This window comes from Anabas testudineus, chromosome 10 (genome assembly GCF_900324465.2).
Source record: "Anabas testudineus chromosome 10, fAnaTes1.2, whole genome shotgun sequence".
NCBI lineage: Eukaryota > Metazoa > Chordata > Actinopteri > Anabantiformes > Anabantidae > Anabas > Anabas testudineus.
The window spans coordinates 11,593,547-11,619,952 of NC_046619.1; the positions used below are offsets into that span (position 1 = coordinate 11,593,547).

At 42.5% G+C, this 26,406-nt stretch overlaps 2 protein-coding genes and 1 pseudogene across 9 annotated transcripts in view; all 3 read left to right on the top strand.

Moving 5' to 3' along the window:
• Nucleotides 1-26,406, top strand: part of LOC113160053 (protocadherin alpha-C2-like) — a 137,442-nt gene that overhangs the window by 88,621 nt on the left and 22,415 nt on the right. Inside the window, exon 1 of one of the 8 annotated variants that reach the window (XM_026357091.1) lies at nt 6,979-9,474. The exons of 4 other annotated variants lie outside the window; for them this stretch is intronic. In XM_026357091.1, coding sequence (XP_026212876.1) covers nt 7,096-9,474 — 2,379 coding nt within the window. In that variant the 5' untranslated portion in view covers nt 6,979-7,095. Of the gene's footprint in view, nt 1-6,978; nt 9,475-10,349; nt 12,812-13,459; nt 15,926-16,471; nt 18,881-26,406 lie in introns of those variants that run through there. 3 more of the 8 variants (XM_026357094.1, XM_026357089.1, XM_026357095.1) reach the window with 3 other exon arrangements.
• On the top strand, nt 141-2,643 carry LOC113160851 (annotated as a pseudogene).
• LOC113160057 (protocadherin alpha-2-like) lies at nt 3,572-6,072 on the top strand. Its single transcript, XM_026357102.1, has one exon. The coding sequence runs from the start codon at nt 3,673-3,675 to the stop codon at nt 6,070-6,072; it is 2,400 nt and encodes a 799-aa protein (XP_026212887.1). The 5' UTR covers nt 3,572-3,672.

Below are 26,406 nucleotides of genomic sequence, written 5' to 3' on the forward strand. Positions count from 1 at the left end.
CTACTATTCACCACATGATGTCGCTGGAGACCGTGGGTGTGAATGTTTCTGTGTATTTAAAACTCCACCTCTTGCATGAGAGAATGAAATCGTCATCGGTCACTAGTTTCCAAGAGACTCGGCGGTGTTTGTGGCGAGAAGAGAATGAGCTCAGAGAAAAAGAACCATTTTGCTTTTCACGGAAATACTTGTGCTGTGGATAAATGATCAGTTGGGTTTATCTCTTATGTAGGATCAACAATGTATTTACGAGGACAAAACGGACACGTCTGGATTCATGTTGTTGCACTGCTTTGTCTGTGTGACTGGTCTGCGTCGCAGTTGTCTTACTCCATATCCGAGGAGGTGAACAAAGGCATCGTCGTGGGGAATATCGCAAAGGATTTAAACATCAATGTACAGGAACTAGAAACCAGAGATCTCCGTATTGTTTCGAGTTACAGTAAGAAATATTTTGAGGTGAATTTACGGACTGGGAACCTCTTTGTTAATGAGAGAATAGACAGAGAGGAGCTTTGTCCGACATTGGTAAAATGCTCGATGAAGATACAGGCAGTCTTAAACAATCCAATGACTGCACATCGTGTAGAGGTTAATGTTTTAGATATAAATGACAATTCGCCTGCTTTTAATGACAAAACATACTCTTTGAATATTTCTGAATCATCCTTAACAGGAGAGCGATATCTCCTCCCAATAGCTGAAGATGCAGACACAGGAATTAACACAGTCAAAAGCTACAAGCTGAGTCAAAATGAACATTTCTCGCTCGATGTGCAGAGCGGTGGAGAACACGGTGTGTCTGCTGAGTTAGTGCTGCAGAAAGCTTTAGACCGAGAGAAACAACCAGTAATTACACTATCTTGACTGCTATGGATGGAGGTAAACCACCTAGATCAGGGACGATGGAATAATTGTTAATGTATATGGATGTTAATGACAACTACACCCACTTTCAGTAAATCTCTTTATAAAGTGCGTGTCAAGGAAAATGCAAATCCTAGTACTGTTGTTGTTAAACTAAACGCAACAGATTTAGACGAAAGCATGAACAGCAAGATCCTGTATTCTTTGATCAAACGAGGTACTATTGATCCGTCAAATATTTTTGATCTCAATCCAGAAACGGGAGAAATCACAGTGAAGGGAATATTAGATTATGAAGAAACACCTGCTTACGAAGTCAGAGTTCAAGCAATGGATCAAGGAACTGTTCCTCGTAGTGCACATGCTAAACTACTAATAGAGATAATTGATGTTAATGACAATTCCCCAGAAATATCTGTGACCTCACTCATGACTCCTGTCAGAGAGGATGCAGAACTAGGGACAATAGTCGCTTTGGTTACAGTCAGTGATAAAGATGGAGGAAACAATGGCGTCACTCACTGTAAGGTAGTTGGATCTGTTCCTTTTAAGCTACAGTCCAACTACAAAAATGACTTTTCGTTAGTAGTAGATGGACCACTGGACAGAGAAAACACTCCTATTTATAACGTCACCATTACAGCCACAGATGAAGGAAGTCCACCACTTTCTAGTATGAAGGTCGTTACTGTTCATGTGTCAGATGTTAATGACAACGCGCCTCTATTTAAAGAGCCTGTGATTAATGTTTATCTGAAAGAAAATAGTCCAACAGGCTCCGTTATTTATACGATTACAGCTTTTGACTCTGATCTGGATACTAATGCAAAACTGACTTATACACTGTTAGAAAGTTCTCAAAGAAATATCCCGATTTCATCTGTTGTGAACATCAACTCAGAGACAGGAGATATAGTCAGTTTACAGTCTTTTAACTTTGAGGAGTTGAAGACGTTTCAGTTTAAGGTTCAGGCCACAGACTCTGGTGTTCCTCCGCTCAGCAGCAACGTGACTGTCAACGTTTTTGTCCTGGATGAGAACGACAACAGTCCCTCGATTCTCGCTCCCTATTCTGAGCACGGCTCCGTTAACAGTGAGAGCATCCCCTATTCTGCTGAAGCGGGATACTTTGTGGCAAAGATCAGGGCTGTAGACGCAGACTCTGGATACAACGCGCTGCTCTCTTATCACCTGTCGGAGCCCAAAGGGAACAACCTGTTCCGGATCGGAACCAGCACCGGAGAAATCCGGACTAAGAGGAGGATGAGTGACAATGACCTGAAAAGTCACCCGTTGGTGGTGCTGGTTTCTGATAACGGAGAACCCTCCCTGTCAGCTACTGTGTCTATTGATGTGGTGGTGGTTGAAAGCACAGCTGACATCCAGACTCCGTTCAGACATGTTCCGATAAAGGAGGAGAGCTTCTCTGATTTGAACCTGTACCTGCTGATCTCCATTGTGTCGGTGTCGCTCATCTTTCTGCTGAGCCTCATCACTTTAATAGCTGTCAAATGTCACAGGACAGACGGCACTTTCAGCAGGTACAGCGCCCCGATGATCACCACCCACCCTGACGGGAGCTGGTCTTACTCGAAAGCTACTCAGCAGTATGACGTGTGTTTCAGTTCAGACACGCTCAAGAGTGACGTAGTGGTTTTCCCCGCCCCGTTTCCGCCTGTAGACGCGGAGCTGATCAGTATAAACGGAGGAGACACTTTTACCAGGACTCAGACTTTACCTAACAAAGACAAGGTAGGCTATAATTTGGAACACTAACTGATGGGGAATTGAAACAATGCTTTTAATATCAGTTATTTGAAATTAAATTGCTTTCACTTATTATTTATGAATAACTTTCAGTTTGATTTGCTATATGTTTTACATGTGTTCATAAAGTTTATGAAGATGTCATCAAGACAACGAATGTGACTCCATGTTTTACTAATAGATTGAGCTACAAACATACGTTTTTGAGGGATTTCACTCTTTTTAATCTTCTTCGTAGATATTCAATATTTTGTTTACAATCACTAGATGTAACATAACTCGTGAGTTGGTCTGAATTTCTACTTGAATCTGACGCTGTGGTAAAAATACGTCACGATAACAATATCTATCATTTGCCGAAACGTTAATGTTAAATGTAAAACTATTAAAAACATGTTATTTATTGGCGCTCTCCGCGGTGCTGAAGTCAGACTTTAAACTGGAGTTGGGCTACCATCTCTTTTGAAACGACCTAAATATTTATATTATATATAAGTTATTTTCTGATATCATGATGATTTAACTTCAATGGTACATTGAAAGTCTAAAATTCTAATATTTTGCAGCAAAATAATTAATTTTTTATGTACTTTCTCCAACACATTTAGCCGCTACCTCGTCCTACTATAGCACTGCGAATGCTAAAGTAAAACATTCAAAATAACCATTGATATTTATAAATTAATTGGTGGATTTTGTTTATATTTTCTTATCTTTGGAGACCAATCATCTTAAGATGGTTTACTGTTTTTACTATAGTACTATAAATCGTTGGATCAATTTGTGATAAGCCTGTAACTACTATTCACCACATGATGTCGCTGGAGACCGTGGGTGTGAATGTTTCTGTGTATTTAAAACTCCACCTCTTGCATGAGAGAATGAAATCGTCATCGGTCACTAGTTTCCAAGAGACTCGGCGGTGTTTGTGGCGAGAAGAGAATGAGCTCAGAGAAAAAGAACCATTTTGCTTTTCACGGAAATACTTGTACTGTGGATACATGATCAGTTGGATTAATCTCTTATGTAGGATCAACAATGTATGTACGAGGACAAAACGGACACGTCTGGATTCATGTTGTTGCACTGCTTTGTCTGTGTGACTGGTCTGCGTCGCAGTTGTCTTACTCTATATCCGAGGAGGTGAACAAAGGCACCGTCGTGGGGAATATCGCAAAGGATTTAAACATCAATGTACAGGAACTAGAAACCAGAGATCTCCGTATTGTTTCGAGTTACAGTAAGAAATATTTTGAGGTGAATTTACGGACTGGGAACCTCTTTGTTAATGAGAGAATAGACAGAGAGGAGCTTTGTCCGACATTGGTAAAATGCTCGATGAAGATACAGGCAGTCTTAAACAATCCAATGACTGCACATCGTGTAGAGGTTAATGTTTTAGATATAAATGACAATTCGCCTGCTTTTAATGACAAAATATACTCTTTGAATATTTCTGAATCGTCCTTAACAGGAGAGCGATATCTTCTCCCAATAGCTGAAGATGCAGACACAGGAATTAACACAGTCAAAAGCTACAAGCTGAGTCAAAATGAACATTTCTCGCTCGATGTGCAAAGCGGTGGAGAACACGGTGTGTCTGCTGAGTTAGTGCTGCAGAAAGCTTTAGACCGAGAGAAACAGTCGATGATAAGACTTCTGTTGACGGCTATAGATGGAGGTAAACCACCTAGATCAGGGACTATAGAACTAATTGTGAATGTAATAGATGTAAATGACAATATACCAACCTTCAGCAAATCCCTTTATAAAGTGCGTGTCAACGAAAACGCAATTCCTGGTACTGTTGTTGTTAAACTAAACGCAACAGATTTAGACGAAGGTATGAACAGTAAGATCTTGTATTCCTTGGTCAAACGAGGCACTATTGATCGGTCAAATATTTTTGATGTAAATTCAGACACGGGAGAAATCACAGTGAAGGGAACATTAGATTATGAAGACACTCCTGTTTACGAAGTCAGAGTTCAAGCAATGGACCAAGGACCTGTTCCTCGTAGTGCACATGCTAAAGTACTCATAGAGATAATTGATGTTAATGACAATTCTCCAGAAATATCAGTGACCTCACTCATGACTCCTGTCAGAGAGGATGCAGAACTTGGTACAATAGTCGCTTTGGTTACAGTCAGTGATAAAGATGGAGGAAACAATGGCGTCACTCACTGTAAGGTAGTTGGATCTGTTCCTTTTAAGCTACAGTCCAACTACAAAAATGACTTTTCGTTAGTAGTAGATGGACCACTGGACAGAGAAAACACTCCTATTTATAACGTCACCATTACAGCCACAGATGAAGGAGGTCCACCACTTTCTAGTATGAAGGTCGTTACTGTTCATGTGTCAGATGTTAATGACAACGCGCCTCTATTTAAAGAGCCTGTGATTAATGTTTATCTTAAAGAAAATAGTCCAACAGGCTCCGTTATTTATACGATTACAGCTTTTGACTCTGATCTGGATACTAATGCAAAACTGACTTATACACTGTTAGAAAGTTCTCAAAGAAATATCCCGATTTCATCTGTTGTGAACATCAACTCAGAGACAGGAGATATAGTCAGTTTACAGTCTTTTAACTTTGAGGAGTTGAAGACGTTTCAGTTTAAGGTTCAGGCCACAGACTCTGGTGTTCCTCCGCTCAGCAGCAACGTGACTGTCAACGTTTTTGTCCTGGATGAGAACGACAACAGTCCCTCGATTCTCGCTCCCTATTCTGAGCACGGCTCCGTTAACAGTGAGAGCATCCCCTATTCTGCTGAAGCGGGATACTTTGTGGCAAAGATCAGGGCTGTAGACGCAGACTCTGGATACAACGCGCTGCTCTCTTATCACCTGTCGGAGCCCAAAGGGAACAACCTGTTCCGGATCGGAACCAGCACCGGAGAAATCCGGACTAAGAGGAGGATGAGTGACAATGACCTGAAAAGTCACCCGTTGGTGGTGCTGGTTTCTGATAACGGAGAACCCTCCCTGTCAGCTACTGTGTCTATTGATGTGGTGGTGGTTGAAAGCACAGCTGACATCCAGACTCCGTTCAGACATGTTCCGATAAAGGAGGAGAGCTTCTCTGATTTGAACCTGTACCTGCTGATCTCCATTGTGTCGGTGTCGCTCATCTTTCTGCTGAGCCTCATCACTTTAATAGCTGTCAAATGTCACAGGACAGACGGCACTTTCAGCAGGTACGGCGCCCCGATGATCACCACCCACCCTGACGGGAGCTGGTCTTACTCGAAAGCTACTCAGCAGTATGACGTGTGTTTCAGCTCAGACACGCTCAAGAGTGACGTAGTGGTTTTCCCCGCCCCGTTTCCGCCTGTAGACGCGGAGCTGATCAGTATAAACGGAGGAGACACTTTTACCAGGACTCAGACTTTACCTAACAAAGACAAGGTAGGCTATAATTTGAAATAATCATTGTTGAGGAATTGAAACAATGCTGTCAGTTTCATTGATTTAAAGTTAATTTCCTTTCAATAATTGTTTACTATATTACTAGATTTGCCATATGTTTTCTACGTGTTCATAAAGTCAATGAAAGTGTCATCAAGACAACAAAAGGGACTCCATGTTTGACTTGTTGACTAAGCGACAAATATAAGTTTTTGCAGGATCCCAATATTCTGATTCATGTTGGTGGAGATTCAATATTTTGTTTACAATCACTAGATGGAAAATAACTCGTGAGTTTGTCTGAATTTCGACTTAAATCTGACGCTTTGTTAAAAATACGTCACCATAACAATATCTATAATTTGCCGAAACGTTAATGTTAAATGTAAAATTATTAAAAACATGTTATTTATTGGCGCTCTCCGCGGTGCTGAAGTCAGACTTAAAACTGGAGTTGGGCTACCATCTCTTTTGAAACGACCTGAATATATAAATTATATAAGTTATTTTCTCATATCATTGTGATTTAACTTCAATGGTACATTGAAAGTCTAAACTTCAAATATTCAGGGCGCACATAATTCATTTTTTCTTTACTTCCTTCAACACATTTAGCCGCTACCTCGTCCTACTGTAACACTGTGAATACTGAGTCAAAAATTCAAAATAACCATTGATATTTATAAATTAATTGGTGGATTTTGTTTATATTTTCTCATGTTTTGAGACCAATCATCCTAAGATGGTTTACTGTTTTTACTATAGTACTATAAATCGTTGGATCAATTTGTGATAAGCCTGTAACTACTATTCACCACATGATGTCGCTGGAGACCGTGGGTGTGAATGTTTCTGTGTATTTAAAACTCCACCTCTTGCATGAGAGAATTAAATCGTCATCGGTCACTACTTTCCAAGAGACTCGGCGGTGTTTGTGGCGAGAAGGGAAGGAGCTCAGAGAAAAAGAACCATTTTGCTTTTCACGGAAATACTTGTACTGTGGATACATGATCAGTTGGATTAATCTCTTATGTAGGATCAACAATGTATGTACGAGGACAAAACGGACACGTCTGGATTCATGTTGTTGCACTGCTTTGTCTGTGTGACTGGTCTGCGTCGCAGTTGTCTTACTCTATATCCGAGGAGGTGAACAAAGGCACCGTCGTGGGGAATATCGCAAAGGATTTAAACATCAATGTACATGAACTAGAAACCAGAGATCTCCGTATTGTTTCGAGTTACAGTAAGAAATATTTTGAGGTGAATTTACGGACTGGGAACCTCTTTGTTAATGAGAGAATAGACAGAGAGGAGCTTTGTCCGACATTGGTAAAATGCTCGATGAAGATACAGGCAGTCTTAAACAATCCAATGACTGCACATCGTGTAGAGGTTAATGTTTTAGATATAAATGACAATTCGCCTGCTTTTAATGACAAAACATACTCTTTGAATATTTCTGAATCGTCCTTAACAGGAGAGCGATACATCCTCCCAATAGCTGAAGATGCAGACACAGGAATTAACACAGTCAAAAGCTACAAGCTGAGTCAAAATGAACATTTCTCGCTCGATGTGCAGAGCGGTGGAGAACACGGTGTGTCTGCAGAGTTAGTGCTGCAGAAAGCTTTAGACCGAGAGAAACAGTCGATGATCAGACTTCTGTTGACGGCTATAGATGGAGGTAAACCACCTAGATCAGGGACTATAGAACTAATTGTGAATGTAATAGATGTAAATGACAATATACCAACCTTCAGCAAATCCCTTTATAAAGTGCGTGTCCAAGAAAATGCAATTCCTGGTACTGTTGTTGTTAAATTAAACGCAACAGATTTAGACGAAGGTATGAACAGTAAGATCTTGTATTCCTTGGTCAAACGAGGCACTATTGATCGGTCAAATATTTTTGATGTAAATTCAGAATCGGGAGAAATCACAGTGAAGGGAACATTAGATTATGAGGACACTCCTGCTTACGAAGTCAGAGTTCAAGCAATGGACCAAGGAACTGTTCCTCGTAGTGCACATGCTAAACTACTCATAGAGGTAATTGATGTTAATGACAATGCCCCAGAAATATCTGTGACCTCACTCATGACTCCTGTCAAAGAGGATGCAGAACTAGGGGCAATAGTCGCTTTGGTTACAGTCAGTGATAAAGATGGAGGAAACAATGGTGTCACTCACTGTAAGGTAGTTGGATCTGTTCCTTTTAAGCTACAGTCCAACTACAAAAATGACTTTTCGTTAGTAGTAGATGGACCACTGGACAGAGAAAACACTCCTATTTATAACGTCACTATTACAGCCACAGATGAAGGAAGTCCACCACTTTCTAGTATGAAGGTCGTTACTGTTCATGTGTCAGATGTTAATGACAACGCGCCTCTATTTAAGGAGCCTGTGATTAATGTTTATCTGAAAGAAAATAGTCCAACAGGCTCCGTTATTTATACGATTACAGCTTTTGACCCTGATCTGGATACTAATGCAAAACTGACTTATACACTGTTAGAAAGTTCTCAAAGAAATATCCCGATTTCATCTGTTGTGAACATCAACTCAGAGACAGGAGATATAGTCAGTTTACAGTCTTTTAACTTTGAGGAGTTGAAGACGTTTCAGTTTAAGGTTCAGGCCACAGACTCTGGTGTTCCTCCGCTCAGCAGCAACGTGACTGTCAACGTTTTCGTCCTGGATGAGAACGACAACAGTCCCTCGATTCTCGCTCCCTATTCTGAGCACGGCTCCGTTAACAGTGAGAGCATCCCCTATTCTGCTGAAGCGGGATACTTTGTGGCAAAGATCAGAGCTGTAGACGCAGACTCTGGATACAACGCGCTGCTCTCTTATCACCTGTCGGAGCCCAAAGGGAACAACCTGTTCCGGATCGGAACCAGCACCGGAGAAATCAGGACTAAGAGGAGGATGAGTGACAATGACCTGAAAAGTCACCCGTTGGTGGTGCTGGTTTCTGATAACGGAGAACCCTCCCTGTCAGCTACTGTGTCTATTGATGTGGTGGTGGTTGAAAGCACAGCTGACATCCAGACTCCGTTCAGACATGTTCCGATAAAGGAGGAGAGCTTCTCTGATTTGAACCTGTACCTGCTGATCTCCATTGTGTCGGTGTCGCTCATCTTTCTGCTGAGCCTCATCACTTTAATAGCTGTCAAATGTCACAGGACAGACGGCACCTTCAGCAGGTACAGCGCCCCCATGATCACCACCCACCCTGACGGGAGCTGGTCTTACTCAAAAGCTACTCAGCAGTATGACGTGTGTTTCAGTTCAGACACGCTCAAGAGTGACGTAGTGGTTTTCCCCGCCCCGTTTCCGCCTGTAGACGCGGAGCTGATCAGTATAAACGGAGGAGACACTTTTACCAGGACTCAGACTTTACCTAACAAAGACAAGGTGAGTTTATTCAGTCTTAGGTTAGATATTAAGGTTTGACTTGCTCACTATTTGCTTTCTTGTCTTGTAACTCCCTCTTCTCTATCAAACAATCGATTTACCAATGAGACAGAAATCAGACTAAGGTATTTCCCAATTAAAAATATTCCCTCCACACAATTCCAATGTTTGTAATCTTCGTTTTAATTCAATTGACAGACATGTGTCATTAAGCTAGGTTTATCATGGACATGACTGATATTTCATGTAAACCGGTTTCCAGGGCGCTTTCCGTGGTGCTGAAAACATAGTGGCTCAGTTCACTGTTTACTTGGTTTTACAATCTTAAAACTCTGACTCAGCGTTGTTGAATATTGTGACACTCGATTATTTGCTTAGTCTGCTTATTTGTTGGTTGGTTCTGAGACAACACTGATAATTTGTGTTTTTTTTCTTTGTGCTCAACTGTTTTCAAACTGTAGATTAGTATTATTATTAGCATCACTTTATCTTTTATCTGTGTCCATCAGTCGTGACTGAATTTTTGTTGCAGTTTTTCTTATATATTTTCACTCCATGACATTTGAATAGTTCGAATTAGTTTTAGAGATCATTGTAATTATCTGCAGTAATTTAGGGATCTTCCCTATTGACAGAACTGGTAAAAGGCTCTTTAGCTATATTACATGTTGAGGATAGAATTGAACACGTGTTTCAATACGACATGCACAGAGTATGGTTCTCACTCTTCTAAACTATTTTCATATCTGAGTTGTAACGCGTGGGGTCGCTGATGACCACGTATTTTTCACGAGCTTGGTGTTTGTCAGTCTCCTCCTTTCCGAGTGAGACGTCAGCAGACTGTTGGTGCTTTGTGAGGAAAACGCGAATGGCGATGGAAAGGAGAGGACCGGAGCGGACGGGATTAACCGAGCGAGTGGTGTTTTATGGATGAATCTGTGTGGCCTCCTTTTCTCTGAGAGCAGTCATGGGAAGTGGAAGGAATAGCGAAATCATCCGTTGGCTGTGTATCTTGTTTTTATCTGACTGGTGTGCTGCTCAGATTTCCTACTCTGTTTCTGAGGAGGTGGACAAAGGGACCGTGGTGGGGAATCTCGCTAAGGATTTAAACGTTAACATCCGAGACCTGCAAACGAGGAATCTAAATATCGTGTCTGGGTACAGTAAGAAATATTTCGGGGCAAATTTCAAAACGGGGGATCTTTATGTTAATGAGCGAATAGACCGCGAGGAGCTTTGTGCGAACACGATAAAATGCACACTGAACTTAGAAGCCATACTGAATAATCCTATGGCACTGCACCGCATCGAAGTGGTGATTGTTGATTTAAACGACAACGCACCTACCTTCGTCGAAAAGTCACACTCACTTAACATTTCTGAATTTTCACCTACGGGCGAACATTTCCTGCTTCCTCTGGCTCTTGATGCAGATACAGGCGGTAACTCAGTGAAGACTTACAAGCTGAGTCCAAATGAGTATTTCTCCGTAGATGTACAGAACAGTGGCGAACACAGTGTATCTGCTGAACTGGTGCTGCTGAAAGGTTTAGATCGAGAAAAACAAGCTGTTATTAAACTAACACTGACCGCTATAGATGGAGGCAAACCTCCTAAAAGCGGAACATTACAGATCAACGTAAATGTTCTGGATGTCAATGATAACACTCCGACATTTAGTAAAACACTTTATAAGGCACGTGTGAATGAAAATGCACCAGCTGGGTCATTGGTGATACAACTTAATGCCACAGACTTGGACGAAGGAGACAACGGGAGGGTGGTTTACTCTTTTGTCAAGCGTGGAAACTTCAATCCTGCAGATGTGTTTTCCATGAATATAGAGACTGGTGAGATAACTGTTAAGGGAAACTTAGATTACGAAACACAGGCAGCATATGAAATTCATGTTCAAGCGTCAGACAGAGGTTCATCGCCCCGTAGAGCAAATGGAAAGCTGCTGGTGGAGGTAGTTGATGTGAACGACAATGCCCCTGAAATTGTAATGACGTCACTCACGAATCCCGTTAAAGAAGATGCTGAGACAGGGAGCATTGTAGCTTTAGTGACAGTGACTGATAAAGACGGAGGAAGAAACGGTCAGACGAACTGTAAATTAATTGGTTCAACTCCGTTTAAGCTAAATTCGAATTATAAAAATTATTACTCTTTAGTTGTAGACGCACCGCTCGATAGAGAAGGAAGCTCTTCGTACAATGTCACGATTATGGCGACTGATGAAGGAAACCCTCCTCTATCCAGCACCAGCCTTATCACAATTCAGGTTTCTGATGTTAATGACAACGCGCCGCGTTTCCTTGAACCGGTGATTAATATTTATGTAAAAGAAAATAGTCCAATTGGAGCAAGAATCTACACTATAACTGCGGTCGATGCTGATGTAAATGAAAATGCAAAAGTTACATACTCATTTGACGGTGATTCAAAAGGTCTGGCTATAACTTCTGTTCTAAACATCAACTCAGAGACAGGAGATATAGTCAGTTTACAGTCTTTTAACTTTGAGGAGTTGAAGACGTTTCAGTTTAAGGTTCAGGCCACAGACTCTGGTGTTCCTCCGCTCAGCAGCAACGTGACTGTCAACGTTTTTGTCCTGGATGAGAACGACAACAGTCCCTCGATTCTCGCTCCCTATTCTGAGCACGGCTCCGTTAACAGTGAGAGCATCCCCTATTCTGCTGAAGCGGGATACTTTGTGGCAAAGATCAGGGCTGTAGACGCAGACTCTGGATACAACGCGCTGCTCTCTTATCACCTGTCGGAGCCCAAAGGGAACAACCTGTTCCGGATCGGAACCAGCACCGGAGAAATCCGGACTAAGAGGAGGATGAGTGACAATGACCTGAAAAGTCACCCGTTGGTGGTGCTGGTTTCTGATAACGGAGAACCCTCCCTGTCAGCTACTGTGTCTATTGATGTGGTGGTGGTTGAAAGCACAGCTGACATCCAGACTCCGTTCAGACATGTTCCGATAAAGGAGGAGAGCTTCTCTGATTTGAACCTGTACCTGCTGATCTCCATTGTGTCGGTGTCGCTCATCTTTCTGCTGAGCCTCATCACTTTAATAGCTGTCAAATGTCACAGGACAGACGGCACTTTCAGCAGGTACAGCGCCCCCATGATCACCACCCACCCTGACGGGAGCTGGTCTTACTCGAAAGCTACTCAGCAGTATGACGTGTGTTTCAGCTCAGACACGCTCAAGAGTGACGTAGTGGTTTTCCCCGCCCCGTTTCCGCCTGTAGACGCGGAGCTGATCAGTATAAATGGAGGAGACACTTTTACCAGGACTCAGACTTTACCTAACAAAGACAAGGTGAGTTGACAGTGATTCATAAATAAATATAGGGGTCTATGTCATTTCACTTCACTTCGTGTCAGGGTGAACGGAGTTTCATATCTGGGACATTTTCAGCTTTGCTGCCTTTTGAGATCGGTACTATCCTGTATGTGTGACTGTGAAAACATCATGATACAAACTGCTCGTGTGTGGGATAAAACGTTAAGTTATAGGTTATTATTCGAAACATTTGATAAGTTATTATATTTGTAAACAGAGGAACAGAAGTTTGTGTTCTCCGTCTGGACATGGGGGGCGCTGTCCGTGGTGCTGAAGTCTGTTTTGTGCTGTTTCATGCAAGATCAATGGTTCCATCAATTTCATACCACCTAAGACTTATTAACAGTCTGTATCGATCTTTTTAAATGTATTTTTTTTACAAAATATTCTTATGCAGCAGATCCTTTCATTTTGTAGTGAACATATTTTCATATAATTTTCCTTTTTTTACCGCTTTTATCTGCTCTACAAACACAGGCCCCGTGTCTTTACACAATAGCACAAAAACAACAGTTGGTGTCGCTCGAGACCACAGTATTCGTGTGGCTCTTTTTTTAACCTGACTCCTCCTCTCTGAGAGACTCAGAGTAGTCCTGCGCTGCTTTGTCACAAAATACAGAAATGGTCACAAGGCAGAGAGGGCTTTGTTTGTTATTCACCTAAACCGTGGACATGTTCGACAATGGTTACTTCTTTCATTGTGTGGCAGCGATGAGACGTGGAGGACTAACAGTCACGGTTTGGATACAAATAACAGCGTTGCTTTGTTTGTGTGGTGGATCTGCAGCGCAGCTCTCGTTCTCCGTTTCCGAGGAGGTTGACAAAGGAACAGTAGTGGGAACTCTCGCTAAGGATTTACAGATCAATGTTCAAGATTTGGAAAAACGGGATTTACGAGTTGTCTCTGGGAACTCTAAGAAATATTTCGACGTGGATTTAAAAACCGGTGCTCTGTATGTTTACGATAGGATTGATCGTGAAGAGCTCTGTCCAAACACGGCAAAATGTTCACTGAATATAGAAGCCATTCTCAGCAACCCGATGCATCTGCATCGCATAGAGGTTCAGATTATGGATATTAACGACAATGCGCCATCCTTTCGTGAAAAAGAAAAGATTTTTAATATTTCAGAATCTTCTTTTACCGGAGAGAGGTATCTACTCCCTGTGGCAAACGACGCCGACACGGGCATTAACTCGGTAAAGAGCTATAAGCTAAGTCCAAATGAATATTTCTCACTGGACGTACAGAGCGGCGGACAGCACAGTGAGTCTGCTGAGCTGGTGCTACAGAAATCTTTAGACAGGGAGAAACAGTCTGCTATCCATCTGACTTTAACTGCTCTGGATGGAGGAAAACCTGCTCGTTCAGGAACATTAAAAATAGTGGTATACGTTATGGATACAAACGACAATGCACCGGTATTTAGTCAACCTCTATATAAGGCCCAAGTCAGTGAAAACGCTCCATTTCAGACATCCATACTGACTGTAAGTGCTACAGATTTAGATGAGGGCGTGAATGGTGAGATTGTATATTCATTTATTGAGAGAGGAAATTTCAATCCTGAGGCTATGTTCTCAATAAACCCAGAAACAGGTGAAATCGTTGTATCCGGGAAAATAGACTACGAAGATAACACAGCATTTGATATTCGTATACAGGCGAGGGATAAAGGTACACCTTCTAGAAGTGTGCATGGCAAAGTGTTAGTGGAAGTAATTGATGTTAATGACAATCAACCAGAAATTGTCATCACGTCCCTGATGAGCCCTGTTAAAGAGGATGCAGAGACAGGCACAGTGGTTGCTTTAGTGACTGTGAATGACAAAGATGGGGGTAGTAACGGTCTCACCAGTGCTAAGGTTCTTGGGTCAGTGCCTTTTAAACTCAAGCAAAACTACAAAAATTATTATTCATTGACAGTTGATGGACCTCTAGACAGAGAGAGTGTTTCTCAATATAATGTCACCATTATCGCCACCGATGAAGGCACGCCGTCTCTCTCCAGCACCAGTGTTATTCCTGTTCACATTTCTGATGTGAATGACAACGCCCCTCTATTCACAGAGCCCGCGATTAATGTATATGTGAAAGAGAATAGTGCAGTGGGAGCAACTATCTTTACTATAACTGCAGTTGATCGTGACATAGAAGGAAATGCTAAAGTAACATATTCAACTTTAGATAGTTTGTCAAAGAGTATTCCAATAACTTCTGTTGTCAACATCAACTCAGAGACTGGAGATATAGTCAGTTTACAGACTTTTAACTTTGAGGAGTTGAAGACGTTTCAGTTTAAGGTTCAGGCCACAGACTCTGGTGTTCCTCCGCTCAGCAGCAACGTGACTGTCAACGTTTTCGTCCTGGATGAGAACGACAACAGTCCCTCGATTCTCGCTCCCTATTCTGAGCACGGCTCCGTTAACAGTGAGAGCATCCCCTATTCTGCTGAAGCGGGATACTTTGTGGCAAAGATCAGGGCTGTAGACGCAGACTCTGGATACAACGCGCTGCTCTCTTATCACCTGTCGGAGCCCAAAGGGAACAACCTGTTCCGGATCGGAACCAGCACCGGAGAAATCCGGACTAAGAGGAGGATGAGTGACAATGACCTGAAAAGTCACCCGTTGGTGGTGCTGGTTTCTGATAACGGAGAACCCTCCCTGTCAGCTACTGTGTCTATTGATGTGGTGGTGGTTGAAAGCACAGCTGACATCCAGACTCCGTTCAGACATGTTCCGATAAAGGAGGAGAGCTTCTCTGATTTGAACCTGTACCTGCTGATCTCCATTGTGTCGGTGTCGCTCATCTTTCTGCTGAGCCTTATCACTTTAATAGCTGTCAAATGTCACAGGACAGACGGCACTTTCAGCAGGTACAGCGCCCCGATGATCACCACCCACCCCGACGGGAGCTGGTCTTACTCGAAAGCTACTCAGCAGTATGACGTGTGTTTCAGCTCAGACACGCTCAAGAGTGACGTAGTGGTTTTCCCCGCCCCGTTTCCGCCTGTAGACGCGGAGCTGATCAGTATAAACGGAGGAGACACTTTTACCAGGACTCAGACTTTACCTAATAAAGATAAGGTAAGGTTCAGGGTGATCACACATAAAACACAGGGCTGGCAGTGATTTTTTTGTTTTCCTTTTCTGCATAATGCCATTATTATTGACCTGTTGACCAATTAATCTACTTGTTCGCAATCAACGTCCGAACTACTAGATAGATTTTATGTATTAAGCCTTTTGCACATTCACCTTTAACAACCAACAACACTTGAACTTCAATGTACATTAACCTGTTACAACTAGTCAATCTGGCTATAATCGTAGCCTGAACGTGTTGAAAAATCAAGATAGATGTTGAGTTACTTGATTGTGCAGGAACCTTTAAGATGTAATGACTTAACTTTTCCTTTTCTTCTCTTCTTGCCTGTAACTCCATCATGACCACACGATGTCGCTATCAGCTCATAGAGTTGAAACAGGTTTTATTCTTGACCACGCTCCTCCTTTTTTCTCTAAGAGAGAGGGTTTGTAATTCTTTGTTTGTCGTATCAGTACTGAACATCCTCCGTGTACCGAGCGGCTATAGGCTGGATGTATAAATACTCAGTAATGTTACCACTTAAGTGATTTTTTTATTTACTCGTTTGTCTGGCTGTTGACAGAATGAAACAAGGGAATATTTTTCCGCACTGGATTTATGTCTTGTTCCATGTATCTAACATATGGAGTCTCGCAGCTTCACAGACTGTGTATTCTGTTACTGAGGAATCGAGCCCGGGTACCACTGTGGGAAATTTGGCGAAGGATTTCCATCTAGATGTACAGGAACTGGAAGCTCGAGGTTTTCAGATTTCAGGACCTAATACGAGATATTTTGAAGTAAATGTTAAGACTGGGATACTTCTGGTGAAAGACAGAATAGACCGAGAGGAGCTCTGCTCTCGTAACGTGAAGTGTTCTCTGGAAGTGGAAGCCATTGTCAACTCGCCGCTTAATCTCTACCGCTTCGAGGTTATAATTGTGGATATAAACGACAACGCACCCTCTTTTCGGATACCGGGGATTGTTTTGAACGTATCTGAGTCAGCTTTTCCAGGAGAAAGGTTTACTCTAGTAAAAGCCTTCGATGCGGATGTAGGTAGTAACTCGGTAAAAGGTTACAAACTGAGCCAAAATGAATACTTCACGCTGGATGTGCAGAATGGGGGAGAGCCGACTATGTCTGCTGAAATTGTGCTGCAGAAAACCTTAGACCGCGAAAAACAGGCAATAATCAAACTCATTCTGACAGCAGCGGATGGAGGGAAGCCTCCTAAATCAGGCACGTTACATATCACAGTTAATGTGCAAGATGTAAATGATAATATTCCCATTTTTGACAAACCGCTGTACAAAGCCACAGTGCCAGAAAACACGCCGCACGGTACCAGCGTCATTTCTGTGAACGCTCGGGATTTAGACGAAGGTCTTAACGGAGAAATAGTGTATTCTGTTATTAATCACGACAGTGACAACGATGTTGATAAATTTGCTATTAATCCCATCACGGGGGAGATTACCGTAAAGGGGGAACTAGACCACGAAAAAAGCAACGCCGTGGAAATCCGAGTCCAGGCGAAAGACAAAGGATCTATTCCAAGAGCATCTCATTGTAAAGTACTCGTTGAAATCACGGATGTTAATGATAATCTACCAGAAATCTCGGTGACATCTTTAGTCAATGTCGTGAGGGAGGACGCACCCCTAAACACAATGGTTGGACTGATAACAGTGCGAGATAATGACGCAGATAAAAATGGCGTCGTACAGGTGAGAATAGTGGATTCAGTGCCGTTTAACATTAAAAACACATACAAAAACCATTATTCGTTGGTAGTAGACGGGATTCTGGACAGAGAACAAGCTTCTCACTATAATGTAACGATATCAGCGACAGACGAAGGAGATCCGCCTCTTTCAAGTACAAGCGTCATTATAGTCCACGTGTCTGATGTCAATGACAACGCACCTCAGTTTAAAGAACCTGTGATAAACATGTTTGTCAAAGAGAACAGTCCAGTTGGAGCTGTTATCTACACCATGACTGCAGATGATCCTGACGTAGATGAAAATGCAAAAGTAACGTTTTCCGTAATAAATAATAAAAATAACATTATAGGATCAGTTCTAAACATCAACTCAGAGACTGGAGATATAGTCAGTTTACAGTCTTTTAACTTTGAGGAGTTGAAGACGTTTCAGTTTAAGGTTCAGGCCACAGACTCTGGTGTTCCTCCGCTCAGCAGCAACGTGACTGTCAACGTTTTCGTCCTGGATGAGAACGACAACAGTCCCTCGATTCTCGCTCCCTATTCTGAGCACGGCTCCGTTAACAGTGAGAGCATCCCCTATTCTGCTGAAGCGGGATACTTTGTGGCAAAGATCAGGGCTGTAGACGCAGACTCTGGATACAACGCGCTGCTCTCTTATCACCTGTCGGAGCCCAAAGGGAACAACCTGTTCCGGATCGGAACCAGCACCGGAGAAATCCGGACTAAGAGGAGGATGAGTGACAATGACCTGAAAAGTCACCCGTTGGTGGTGCTGGTTTCTGATAACGGAGAACCCTCCCTGTCAGCTACTGTGTCTATTGATGTGGTGGTGGTTGAAAGCACAGCTGACATCCAGACTCCGTTCAGACATGTTCCGATAAAGGAGGAGAGCTTCTCTGATTTGAACCTGTACCTGCTGATCTCCATTGTGTCGGTGTCGCTCATCTTTCTGCTGAGCCTCATCACTTTAATAGCTGTCAAATGTCACAGGACAGACGGCACTTTCAGCAGGTACAGCGCCCCCATGATCACCACCCACCCTGACGGGAGCTGGTCTTACTCGAAAGCTACTCAGCAGTATGACGTGTGTTTCAGTTCAGACACGCTCAAGAGTGACGTAGTGGTTTTCCCCGGCCCGTTTCCGCCTGTAGACGCGGAACTGATCAGTATAAACGGAGGAGACACTTTTACTAGGACTCAGACTTTACCTAATAAAGACAAGGTAAGAGCTAATGCTCCAAGACTAACTCATAAACTACAATAAACTACAGTATCTAAATCACCAGCTCAGCTAAACAACTATTTCCATGTGTTTCTTTCTTTTTCCTCCTTATTTGTCAGCTTTGGGTGTAAACGCTGTCCATGGTGCTGAAATTGCAGGCCACTGAGCAGTCTGCAACACAAACCTGTCATGGGCAGTACTGCCAAAAGGTTGTTTTTACTGTGGGTTCATGTTAAAGTGGGACAAGAGGAGTCTTTTAACTGAAATGATCTGGTGTTCGATGCTGTGCTACATACTTTGTATTTTTGCTCTGAGAAGCTGATGTGTGTGTCACTCACAGTCAGTAGACCTGACATGTCGTACTGAAAGGATCCAGCTTAGGCCTTTCTGAAAACAACTGCTTTTAGACATCTTGGATTCAGATTGGATTCAAATGGAGACTGGGCTAAAACATCTTAGAATGTGGTTTGACCACCTGTAAAATCACACGTCTAACTAATCAGAGAATTTCATCTTGTTTCCACAGTACATTTCAGAATATTTTAAGGTCTAAATGTCCATGAAATCCACGGTACCATACATGTAATGGTTGTGTGTTGACAACATCGCCTCACCAGAGACAAAGTTTAACTTTTCAGGTGATGTAATGTCGGCGTTTAGATAATAGAAACACAACTTAAGGTTAAATCTCGGTGGTGAGTGTAAAAAGATTTACACTGTGTCAACAAGATCTCCTTCCTTTTGTTCCCTGTTTCAGCTCCTGGTTCACAGCACTGGTCTCACTGGGTTGTGTTATCTGCAATGAAAACTACCAAAGTCCATGAGTGTGTTTCGTAGCAACTTTATATTGTCCGTTTTTGGTCTGTTTATGTGTTTTGTGACAAAGGTTTGGTGAAGGAAGTTGTGGCGGTTCACTGGTGGGAAAGCCGGAGGTAAACAATACTTCTTTTGGTTACCTGAGTAACGGTATTTATCGGAGTAATGCTGATTACCTGTGGTAAGACAGTTTCTCTCCGTGCTTTATAAAACCAGTAGTAGACCAGAGCCTGAGGTTGGTGCGTTTTGTGATGATGGGCCATCGCCTTTTGTAGATTTGCACTTGCTTTAGGAATTGTTGTCTCATACTTTATTTTTTTTCTGATTTCACACTGTCTTGATTCAGGTCTTATTTAGAAATGTGCTGTAGGTAAATTGCTTCAACAAGTCAACATTTCAAAGCTGGCAAAACCCGGTATAAGAGAAATATTTACTGCCCCATATCTTATTAGCATCTCTGTGTGCATACAGTGTGTTTCTGTTGGCTGTTCTTTGTATTTTATATAGATTTTGATGTTGAGTGTCCTGCTCATTCTCTCATAGTGTCTCTCGTATCTTCATATGCAACTAATATTTAGCCGATATGCACAATTCCAGGACCATAGAACTTTGGCATCAAAATTTAATCCAGCAGTTGTTGATTTTTGCTTTTTACATCAGTGCCTTCCCAGTTTGACTTGTGAAATCTGTGAAAACAACATTAATAATGAAGGTGTAACTGGTCCCACCTCATCAGGTACAGGGGGAAAGTGAGATATGATTATGAAGCACGTGCCTGCCTTGTATTGATAGCAGATCTGATTATAGACAAACATTTGGGCCTTTGATTGCAAACAGTGCAGACTATTTTGGCCTCCAAAGACTCCATTCTTTCTTTGTTTATTATCCTTTGGTTGTACATAAAGTAATTCAAGATTTGTAGTCGTATCTCTACCAAGAACATTTAATCACATATGGTTTTATAAGTAATATTTCTTATATCATTGGTGTCTTATATAGTTTTATACTTTCACTTTATGCAGTGCTCCTTCATCTTAATATTGCAGCAGCTTTAGTTGCACTTCAAGACCCCAGTGTATTGTGAAACACAGTTCTACTTTTATAGGGCACTGTGTGATAGCTTGTTTCTAATATTAGATTAACACACTGAGAAAGGTTCACTTTTTGCTACACTTCATTTTCAAAACATGATGACAGTGATGAGACTGTGAAGATGTTTATTTATCTGCACTAAAAATACAACTGGTTTAAACATAAATTTAGATGGCATGTTTTCATCTTTGGTGAAATCTTATCTACTAGTTAAACACTATTCAGATTCCTTGTTTTTTCCTCTAGGTCATGTCTGCTCCATGTCCCCCTGCTATAACAGGACATAGCCTCCATGATTTATCTCACTCAATATTTTTCCTTTCTCCTTCTTCGTGCTGCCAGATCTCTTTCCCCTCCCCCTCTCCTTCACCATCTCTCTCGGAGAAGGGCAGCAGCTGAGAGAGAGTAGCAGGGAATTAACGTCCATTTCTGCAGACATGTGTGCCATCGGCCTTAGAGCGCTGTAAACACGACCTAATGTATTTTCATTAACATACCTAATGTGTGCACAGAGCTGAGGGAACCCTTATCCGCTGATGTCAAAAGGCGCACATGTGTTCAGTTTTAATTTAACAGTGGGTAATTCTACCGTTTTTATATATGTGTCCTCTATAATTATTCATTAATGTTATTGCTTGTAACTGGTGCCGTGTGTTCAGATATTCTCCGTGAGGCAGGCTGTACACTGTGCTGCGGTCGATCTGTGATGCTTTGAGTCACTCAGACGACATGACCTCATTTCAGGGAGTGGTCCAGCACAAACAAGCATGGCCCGAGCTGTCAAAACTCTGCTCGTTTGGTTGGTTCAGTGTGAAGGAGACTGAACCGGGGCTTTCTGTGCGCTCAAACAGACTTTGCATATTGCAGGCGATGTGAACGGGCTATGTGAGGCTTATAAGTGGGTCAGCGTGTGATTTAAAGATGGCAGCGCGCTACATGCGCCATCTAACTGAACCTGTGCTTAGTAATTGCTTCGCTATTTTCCCCTAGACAGTCTCTGCTCCACGCACACGCTCTCCATGCTGTGGTTTCCTGAAACAATGCCCGGAGCTGGCTCTCTGCGTAAAAGTGTTCAGTGTGTGTTCTGTGTGCTGCGGCTCTCTGTAAACGTGATAGAGGGGGGAGGGGCAGGTAATTTTCCGCTATTCGCTGCAGCAGCAATGGCAGCAGGGAGCTTCAGAACCGATGAAGGTATCAGCTCCGCTCGGCTCAGCTCTCCTCCTGCTCTGCGGCTGGGCGGGGACCACAGCACCAAGTGTCAATCACAGCTTAACCGCTTGGGCGGGGCAAAAGGGACAGAGTGGACGAAGGAGAGGCTTTTATCCAGGCAGCCATCCGCTTCCCGTGTGTTTGTATCTCTGTGTTGTGTCACAGAATATTTTTTATGGAGCTGCGAGCCTGTGTGTGTTTGAATGAGCCACAATAATGTATACACATCAAAGAACTGAGGAGAGAGCTATTGCTTTGTGACACAAGACTTGAGGTTTAGAGTGTGTCTCTGTTAAAAGCTTCTAACTCTGCCTCCTCTGATGCTGTACAATGCAATAAATTATTGATTCTACATTATCCTAGTTGAGGCACAGCTAAGTGGTCATGCATTGCAGTACAGTGGAGTCATTCACCAAAGTCATTTTAGAGGAGGACACATATAGATTCAACACACACACAAAAAGCATAATGCAGTTGTGGTACAAGGTGACAGAACAGCACTCTGATTGACTGAAGATGTATTTACTCATCCTCTCTGTGCATCAGTGTCTGTCTCACACGTCTGTTGTAGCACTTCCTGTTTTTCTCCTCTACAAGGGTGTGTCCTTTGTGTGAGTGAGGTTGGTGCTGCTGCTGTCAGTGGTTGCCATGGAGACTGCTCTTAGCTGTAATGAAATGATGAACTAGACTGTTTCCACAGAGCTGCCAGTATGTACCCGCCCCCCACCCAGGCATCCATCCCAGCATGTGCTGTAGATGCAAGCAGGAAGGAAACATGGTGGACACAATGGGAGGCAGGAGAAGTGCAGAGGGAGACAAAAGGAAAGATGCAGACTGAAGATGTTCAGTACAGCATCTTGAGCAGAACTGCCAAGTCAGACAGTGAGCAACGGGGGGGGATGTTAGAGAATTTATTCTAAAACGAGAGAGAGGGATTTAGCACAAATATAGCAGTGCATACTCGAGCTTTGAGCATGAGATAGTAAGAAAAAGGGAGCTTCTGAGGATGAGATGGACCAAAAAAAACATTAAATACATGCCCTGCAGATGAGTGAGAACATCACAAGCTTACAATTGGTCACAGATGAAATGAGGAACTTATCGCCACCCTCCCCTTCTCCCCCACTTCCACCAACCCCGTCCTGCATCCGTGCTTTCTCATAGTGGCATCCGGACGGTTTTTGCAGTCGTTTGATTAGCTTTGTCATGCTCAGAACCACGGGTCCCATCCTTTCCCATCCGGCAAGGATACAAAGCCAGGGCATCCTAAGAGGGAAGTATCCAAAGCCTGCCTGCATTTCCTGATAGCTTTGTTCGGTGCCACAACAAGAATCTGTTTGATTTATGCACATGCTGAACCAGGACAACCAAGGAACTGTTTAACCCTTGCAGCCCCCCAGAGGCAGAGATTTGAGCTGCTTTTAGTTCTCCCGTGCCCTTTATTTTTTGAAAGCAAGCCACACCAGGGATCAGCACAAACAAACACACCCAGAGAATGCCTCCTCCACCCGATTACTGCATTCACCTGAGTAAAAGGATTGTGGTTAGCATGGGACTATTGTTCTGAAGATTTTAAAGTGGAAGTTCTTGTGCATAGAAAAATGAATAAGAATGTAAGAAAGCAGCTTCATCATATGCTATAAATGGATATACTAAATAATGCCATTCACTAATCTGTTCTTTCTTGTGCAGTTGCTCTGTATTTCAGAAGTTTGTTTCAGCTAATCTTTCTTAAGGAGCAATACTAGTAAGTGACAGCTAAACTAGAGGGCAGATAATGATACGTTATCTGTGATAGAAGGTTGTTTATATCCATTATAAAGATGTTTTGCCTTTATTTGATAGCAGTAATAGTTTGAGATGCTTTGTGTCTAGAACATATTTTGATAACTACAGATACAGCAATAATACTGCAGCGTCTGTCGTCGGTAAACTGCTCTTTCTCATCTCACCTCTGGAGGGTGCTTTGCTTTTTATATTCCTTTATCCATTAAGGTCACTGTGTTGGAAATGAGAAGGAAAATGACATCATGACATCCCTTTTGCTCTCCAACACACACGCTCATAGCTGGGATTAGGTCTTAGTGCTTTGGCTTAATGAGAAAGCCTGCATGGATGGCCAGTGGGGTGATGATCACGTGTCCAGCCCTTGTACTACCAATTTATTCCAACAGAGGGACCAATTTCACTGTCTCTGCCACCTCTGCTCCCTCATGCTCATACTGCATCTCCCACTCCTTCACTTGGCGATCATAACAAAGCTCTAGGTAAATTGTTAATTTCATAACAAGGTCATTAATTCTTCACGTTTCCTCTTCTTTTCTATTTTGACTTTATACATCCCTTCAACATGTAAGACAGTTGCTTGGATACAGTTTGGACTCCTAAGACAATGGCTAATGTTTTCAGATGCTTTATTTCAACACACCTTTTTCACTTTTCCTGACACTACAGCTCATCTACACTACAGCTCGCAGTCGTTTCCCTGTTTTTGACTCTCACACAAATTGTGTCTTTCTCCAGTACCAATGTGTCCATAGTGCAATATGATCTGTGTCATACAAATGGCAGGAAACGGAACCACTAGGTTAAGTTGCACACTATATGTGTGCTGTTCTCTTTAGTCTGTGCACGTGTTTATCAAATTCCTGATGTCTGTTTCCTGACATTTAAAAATGATTGAAAACAGCACTTCTGACATATATTCAGACACAGTCATTGTGTTCTTGAGTAATATGTGTGCTTTTAAAGCTGTGTTTACAGTGAGTCTGTGTGTGTGAGCGTAGATGCCTACAGGCAGAAATGCCCTTTAAGTTTGCATGACTTCCTCTGTTTGTGTTGATTGAGGCAGTGATGTAAGGAGTCCTGCTTCATGATAGCCCAGCCGTGACCTGTTTCTCTGTGGATCTCTGCTGTCGTCTGACTCACTAAACTGAGGGGATTCCATGTGAGAAAGTAAAATGAATGGCTTTCAGAATGGCCCCTTACACTATTAATGAGCTTGAGTCCAAGTGAAGAGAAGGTTATTAATATGGTGCCTAGCTTGCATTATTGATAGAATAGGGATTGTGAATATTCTGGTAGAATGAACAAGGAGGGAGTCCTTTTTCAAACTTCTGAATTATCTCCCCGTATCATTCACAGGGCTTTACAGTAGCTTCTGTGTGTCTGCATAAGGTATGAGCCATTGTGTTCCCACTATGCCCCCCAGCTAGAAAAGAAAATGTCAAGGTCAGATAATTAATTGATGTACACAGGGATGCATTTCTGACAACCTGCTGTTGTTTTGTTTTTTTAGAAAAAAAACAACTAATTTGTTGTTTGAAATCCACATTTGTTGATGCGTGCAGGCGTCAAGTGGAATAATGGTGATAACTATATCTGCGGCACCCCTGAGTGAAAAATGTAATAATCCACAGCTCAGCGGTGTGCAATTAAGACAGAAACAGATGGGCGGATTTGAAATAGGTGTGAGAAAGCTGTAACATATCAAATACAGTCAGGTAGAGGAGGGGGAGGAGGAGAGTGAAAGGGACATGTGCAAAGGTCAGGTTTGCATCTAGGTGTGTGTGTGTGTTTGTTGACCAGATAAACGTCGCCTGTTTTCATTGTTGTATCATCACCAAACACTGAGGTTCAGACATCCCACCGGGAAAATCTGCTAAATGTCACGATTAGTGTGGCAGCCCGTACACGACGACCCAACTGAGACTGTTAGGTCGAAAGAAACACTGCTGAAGATATGAGGGATAATAGTCTAATGCAAAGAGAGAAAGCCGTGCCAGTAGTAAGTACAGTAACCTTTTAAAAAGTTCACACAAAAGCCTTGGACCTTCAGGCCAAATAATTTTTAAACTATGCAAGACAACTTGCACACTCTGTTATTACACTGCTGCCATTGGAGGTAAACAACCCGAATCTTTTATAAACGCACGCTAAAAGGGTTTTTTTCATAATTTGTCATCCTTCAACGAGCATTTCACTACTTCTCCAGTTCCCCATTTCACCACCTCCTCCGTGTCACCTTGGAGTGTGAAGAGTCGCTCTGTATCTACCCATCTACTAGCAGCATCCGAGTGACTCACTGTCTTCTCCCCGTCTCCCTGGATGCCAAGCGCTGTCATCGCCGTGGGCAGACCGTGCGTGGGTGAGAGTGGCAGAGCTCCAGGAGAGAGAAAGGATTATGTGGGCTGCGGACGCTCATCTTGGCCCAGTAGCCGAGGTGAAACTACATGGCCCAGGGTCTCACAAGGCCACTTCTGCACAGCATAACCTGTGAAAAGTGTAGTGATGAATCAGATCAGCAGGGTTTTTAATGTCTCTTGGTTAGGTAAATCTGAACAATGTCAACAAATATTCAGTTCTCTCTTCCATGTTTACTGCATTAGGTTTAAGGTTCCACTTAATCA